Here is a 6,763-nt window from a genome sequence, read left to right as displayed (position 1 = left end):
AAATTCAGTGATTATGATTCAACTTTAGAAGGTTAAAGCAGTCTTCTATGTAAAACCCCATATACCTTTTTGAAATACAATATATTTACATCAGCGAGGAAATGATAAAAACCTGTAAAAACCACATGGGACTTGCCGAAAAGGCTGCCTACATACAGAGGGAGCATTTCGCCTCAGCACACACGCGTGATCCAACAGACTCCCTCACGTTCTCTTACACAGCCACCTGCGTGGTTATAAATGCCGCTCTAGCATGTATGAACTGAAAATAACATGTTTTAAAAGGTCCTTGAAGACACAGGGGAGTGGAATGAGCCCGCGCTGAGAGCAGCACCACACAGGCTGTGGCCGAGCTGCCAGCCCAGCTGGCTCCGCCCCTGGGGAAGCAGGCCCCGCCCCGTGGGAACAGGCCCCACCCTGTGGGAACAGGCCCCGCCCTCAGAAAGCGGTGGGGGCGAGCCCAGAAAGACTGATGGTCTTGTTGATGATCTCCAAGGCCTCCTGGACCTCGTCCTCCTTGATGACCAGCGGAGGTGGAACCTGATGATGTCGCCGTGGGTGGGCTTGGCCAGAAGTCCATTATCTCGAAGGCGCAGGCGCACCTTCCAAGCATCTGAATCTTTGGTTTCCCGGGTGACAATGGCGTTCAGCAGCCCCCTCCCACGCACGGTGGTCGCGATGTCCGAGGGCAGTTTCCTGAGCTCTTTCTCTTCTTCCAAAACCTCGCAGGCGGCAATGGGCAATGGCCCCGCGGCTGCCCAGAGGGTTGCCCCTATACGTGGAGCCGCGCTCCCGGGCTGGATGGTCAGCATGATCTCGTCTTCACACAGCACCGCCCACACGGGTTACAGGCCACCGGAAAGGGCCTTGCCCAGGAGGACGAGGTCAGGCCTGACGTTTGCATGGCCGACCGCCAGCCATCGACCAGTCCTGGCCAGTCCCGTCTGGGTCTCATCCAATAAGCAGGATCTGGTGCCGGGCGCAGAGCTCGCGCACAGCCATCAGGCAGCCTGGGTCGGGACAATGACGCCCGCCTCGCCCTGAATGGGTTCGACCATGAACGCAGCATCGTTTGGATCCTGAAGAGCAAGCTCGAGAGCAGGCAAGTCGTTGTAGGGAATGATCTCAAACCCCGGCATGAGGGGGCCAAAGCCGTCGTCGCTGCTGGGGTCCGTGGAGCTGGAGATGGCACACACACTCCTGCCCCAAGTTTCCAGCTGCGAAGACGATCTTGGCTTTGTCCTTGGGGATGCCCTTCACGGTGCAGCCCCACTGCTGCGCTAGCTTGCAAGCAGTCTCCCTGGCCTCCACCCTGTACTCATGGGGAGAACCTGGTGGTAGTTGAAGAGCTTCGTGACGTTCTCCTCGTCCTCACCTGGCACGTTGTTGTAGGAGGCCCGCGAGGTCGACGTCAGCTTCTCTGCCTGGCTCTTCAGGGCGTCCATGATCTTGGGGAGGCAATGCCCTTGGATGACGGCGCTGTGCGCACTCAGGAAATCAAAGCATTTCCTGCCTTCCGCATCCCACAGGGAAATACTTGTCCCTCTCTCCAGGGTGACCAGTAAGGGGTGGTAAAGAGTGTCCCAAAATTCAAGCAAGTTTTGAATATCGCGTGAGCATTAACAGCAAAAAATAAAAGCCTAATTTTACTTGGTTTATTGAATCAGATTCTAATATCTGTTACCCTGTAATTTCAATCCCTTCAATTTGATAAGCATTACCAAGTACCAATTATGGCCCAGGAGTAGGGACAATGAAGACCAATGAAGACCACGGCTTTCGTATGTGCCAGCAAAGCCGTGGAGGCCATTTACCCGATGTGCTATTCCATACATAACCCTATACTATATACTTTATGAATCAATAAAAAATTTACAATTTTTAATTATAAACCTGTGTTTTCTATCAAAATTACTTCTTGCGTGAATTACTTGGCTTCCCGTTCAAAATCGTCATCAGACGATAGAGGGCCTTGGACCGTCTTCTTAGTCGCCACGGATGTAGCAGAAGCCACTGGCTTGTGGGCGCCCCGGCAAAGCCCCGCCACAGACTGCAGACGAGCTAGCTTGGAAAGCATCGTGTCCGTGGAGCAGGAATTCCTCCACCCAGCTACCCTTTCTTCCCGCGGTTCAGATGAAAATGCAGATTGTTCAGCCTGGATCCAGGGATGATCTGCTGGGTCCAATAATCGCTGGTGGGGCCTCAGGCTCCGGAACCAGCGGCTACGTCTCCGTGGCAGCACATTGTTTGATTCTTGCATGGAGCCTGCCTGAGGATGGAACCCACAACCTTGGCTCTATTGCAATGATGCTTTAATCAACTGAGCTCTCTGGCCAGGGAGAAACTTATCAGGGGTTTTTAGTAAAATAAGTCACTAATGTATCTGAGAATAGATAGATACCAGAACCACTGGGATGAAAGATAGTGATGGAAGGCAATGGCGATTCTCGGGTCACGCATCCTGGAACCAGAGAGGAGGGAGCCCGATTCTGGGTTGTGTCACCTGACCACTGCCCTCTCATAATCCAGGACCCCTCAGCAGATATCGGAGAGCTGGTTTCGGCCCAATTCCCTGCAGGCCAGGCCGTAGGAACTCACCTGCCAGAGGGATCCCACTCATTCCACAGACACCCTTGAAGCCAAGGTGCTGCCCCAGGTGGAGCCTAATAGGGAGGGACTGGGGGAGGTTGGCATTAGGCTGTGTCAGACCCGTCTCAGCCAGTCCCACCCCACTTGTCACTTTCTAATTAATTTCCTTTCAATGTGCACAAGTCCATACACCCAGTCACTAGTAAAATAAAGTGATGTACTACTGAAATATCTTATGTCCATGTTCAATGCCATCATTTTCGCAGTTGGAATGTAGTTATGACATTTACACCAGGGAAATTTTCAACTACCACAAACCTAGACTTCAATGTATCATTAAATGCTTAAACTTAAAGAACACTGGTGGAGAATTAACAATGCAGATTAAATGTATAAGTGTATGGTACAAGTGGGCTATAAATCATACATAGGGTAAAAATTAAGAAAAACCATTTTGTTTATAGAATTCAAAAACCAAGAATGCCATATGGCCAAAAAATCAGTCGAGTCACTGAGGACTAAGTGAAATTCAAACATATGTCTTAGAGGCTGCACCGCCCTCCTATTGGTTAGAATAGAATAATAAATTAAGTTGAAAAGTAAACAAAAAATCCTGAGCATTTTAACAAAGAAGATAAAGACAGTGAAAGAAATATATGAAGAAATCATCACCATCAAATATCTTTATGGAAATGAAGTTAAAACAAAAGCGAGTTAACAGTACACTCATTGATGGGGCTAGTACTTAAAGAGATTAACCTTTGCATGTGCTGGCAGAGTTGCATAGAATTTTCTAGGTGGGTGGGAAGGCAAACTGATTGACCATTTGAGGTCACAGTTCCATATATGTTGAAATGTACCACATTCACTGACAGTGGAACAGTTTAATAAGACATACATCTGTAGAAAGAATGGAATACAATATTCTGAGCTGTTTTATTTTTAAAACCCCAAACGTAGAAATAACTGAAATTATAGGCAGCTCAATAGTAAAAGTGGTTATCCATAGAATACAATATTTTCTAGAAATAAAAAAATTATTCATATAAACGTTAGTGTTAAATCTCAAACATCTGTATAGCATGAAGGAAGCCAGTGTTTGTTAAAGAGAATTCACCTTATAGTGCCAATAAAATTATAAAAAATATGAACTACTCTATTGTAAAGGAAGGTAAATCAATGTCTGCATGGAGGGTTGGGGAAGCAGAAATATTACAAAACGACTGGGGGTAAATACAGAGTGTGGCAAATTCAGGTTTAGAGTAGTTGGTGTTGAAAATAATGCACTAATAAATAACAACACAAATATAAAAACACCCTTAAAAAAAAATCATAAACCAGAGCAGAGGAGAGCACAGAGTTTGCAGGTTGGTGAATAAAAAAACCCCAAAATTTATCAAAGCATAATGTGAGTACCACTATGTCCCTGAAAGAGGTAGCACTGCTTAGCTGAGAACAGCTGCTCTGGATGAATCCTGGGTCAGGTGCATTTTCTAGTCATAGAGAAATGAATGAAGATACTGCCAAGAGCTTGGAGGAATCATAATTACCACAAGCAGAAGCGAGAACACAGAATACATTCCCCTGAGCACCCAGGGAATGTGACCGATGCACACTCCTCAGGTGAGGCAGGTGTTAGCTGTGAAATCTCTTTAGTGATAAACACTCACAGTGACATCATTTGGGTTGTAGGTCTGGACATGTTAGCAAGTACAACACAGATCCTTCAAGTCTCACTTGTACCTCAATTTTATGACGAATCTAGCAGAGTGTATGTTCTCATTAAAGGGGTTTACATTCATGTAAATGGGTCCCTTAGAGCCCCTTAAGTGTTCTTATTCTTAGTGAGAAAAATAAAACATTCCCTGCACATTTACATCTTTTCTCCAGTGTGAAATTACAGGTGTCTAACCAGATTATAGTTGTAGCTAAAAGGAATCCCACACTCACTACACTCACCAGTGTGAACTCTCTTGTCTTCACTGGGGATAGAGCTTTCACTAAAGGAATTCCCACATTCACTACACTCATATGGCTTTTATCGAGTGTGAACTCTGTGGTGTTTCCTGAGGGCAGACCTTTCACTGAAATGCTTCCCACATTCACTACACTCATATGGCTTTTCTCCAGTGTGAACTCTGCGGTGGTTAGTGAGGGTAGCCTTTTCTCTGAAATATTTCCCACAATCGCTACACTCATATGGCTTTTCTCCAGTGTGAACTCGTTGGTGTATAGTGAGGGCAGCCTTTTGTCTAAAATGCTTCCCACATTCACTACACTCATATGGCTTTTCTCCAGTGTGCACTCTGTGGTGCTTATTGAGGGCAGACCTTTCACTGAAATGCTTCCCACATTCACTACACTCATATGGCTTTTCTCCAGTGTGAACTCTGTGGTGTATAGTGAGGGCAGCCCTTTCACGGAAATGCTTCCCACATTCGCTACACTCATATGGCTTTTCTCCAGTGTGAACTCTTTGGTGTATAGTGAGGTTATACATTTGACGAAAGGATATCCCACATTCACTACACTCATATGGCTTTTCACCAGTGTGAACTCTGTGGTGTTTAGTGAGGTGAGACCTCTGACGAAAGGATATCCCACATTCACTACACTCATATGGCTTTTCACCAGTGTGAACTCTGTGGTGTTTAGTGAAGGCAGCCTTTTCTCTGAAATACTTCCCACATTCGCTACACTCATATGGCTTTTCTCCAGTGTGAACTCTGTAGTGTTTAGTGAGTTCAGCCCTTTCAGGGAAATGCTTCCCACATTCACTACACTCATATGGCTTTTCTCCAGTGTGAACTCTGTGGTGTTTAGTGAGGGCAGATCTTTCCCCTGAAATGTTTCCCACATCACTACACTCATATGCTTTTCGCCAGTGTGAACTCTGTGGTGTTTAGTGAGGGCAGCCTTTCTCTGAAATGCTTCCCACATTCACTACACTCATATGGCTTTTCTGCAGTGTGAACTCTGTAGTGTTTAGTGAGTTCAGCCCTTTTAGTGAAATGGTTCCCACATTCACTACACTCATATGGCTTCTCTCCAGTGTGAACTCTTTGGTGTATAGTGAGGTGACACCTTTGACTGAAGGACTTGCCACAATCACTACACTCATATGGCTTTTCTCCAGTGTGAACTCTGTGGTGTTTAGTAAGGTAAGATCTTCGACTGAAGGGCTTCCCACATTCACTACACTCATATGGCTTTTCTCCAGTATGAACTCTGTGGTGTCTAGTGAAGATAGACCTTTGACTGAAGGACTTCCCACATTCACTACACTCATATGGCTTTTCGCCAGTGTGAACTCTGTGGTGTTTAGTGAGGGCAGCCTTTAATCTGAAATGCTTCCCACATTCGCTACACTCATATGGCTTTTCTCCAGTGTGAACTCTTTGGTGTACAATGAGGTGACACTTTTGACGAAAGGATATCCCACATTCACTGCACTCATAAGGCTTTTCTCCAGTGTGAACTCTCCCATGTGAAGGGTGGTTAAACATTTGTCTACACACTTCCCCACACTTATTATACTCATAAAGCATATCTCCAGAGCAGAGACCTTTCTGATAAGCAACTTTCTGTTTCTGGCTGTCAGCTCTTTCACATTCAACCCACTGGTGATGTCTTTTTCCACTTAGAAATTCCTGTGAAATCTCATTGTTATTGTGTGGCTCCATAGTGTTAAGAGTGGCCTTGTGCTGGAGAAGCCCTAAGATGGCTGGGGAGTCTTCCCCAACGTCTGTCCTAGCTGCAGGCATCCCAGATAAGTAGAAGCAGCAACTGGTCACAAGCAAGGTACTCTCCATATCTTCTTTCCAGGGCTTCTCTCCACTGGCATCCTTCTGTTGCTGGTGAGGGATTGCACTGAAACACAAGTCTCTCAAACATGCATCACTTAAGAACACATTCTTCTCAAAGTGAACCACTTGTAACTCAGTCAGGTGCAAAATATCTTTTAACACTGAGAAGCACGGCTTACACAGATGGGTCCTCTGGGTGGCTGCAGCTGTCCTGGAAGCCCTGAGCTGAGAATCTCCTATAGATACACTGTGCTGAGAATAGGCCTCCACATCATCCATCTTACGCCAAGGACCTGAAAACAGAGGAATGATGAGGAAATGAATGTTGACTCTGGTGACAGGGGGAAGTCCCATTATAAAAGTGGGTT

The 6,763-nt window shown here is 46.1% G+C and overlaps 1 protein-coding gene and 1 pseudogene across 1 annotated transcript; both read right to left on the bottom strand.

The window, feature by feature from the left end:
- Window positions 1-438: 438 nt before the first annotated feature.
- On the bottom strand, window positions 439-2,090 carry LOC102421573 (annotated as a pseudogene).
- Window positions 2,091-4,636: 2,546 nt separating this feature from the next.
- Window positions 4,637-6,507, bottom strand: LOC106696051 (zinc finger protein 501-like; the record flags this gene model as incomplete). The annotated part of the gene is made up of 2 exons (XM_014451099.2): window positions 5,681-6,507; window positions 4,637-5,430 (listed from the first exon to the last, which is right to left on the bottom strand). Coding segments are annotated over exons 1-2 (1,515 nt in total), but the record flags the coding sequence as incomplete, so codon positions are not given.
- Window positions 6,508-6,763: the final 256 nt, after the last annotated feature.

This window comes from Myotis lucifugus, unplaced genomic scaffold, assembly GCF_000147115.1.
Source record: "Myotis lucifugus unplaced genomic scaffold, Myoluc2.0 scaffold_7728, whole genome shotgun sequence".
NCBI lineage: Eukaryota > Metazoa > Chordata > Mammalia > Chiroptera > Vespertilionidae > Myotis > Myotis lucifugus.
Note: the sequence above shows the minus strand (reverse complement) of the source record. Positions and strands in the feature narration are given on the sequence as shown.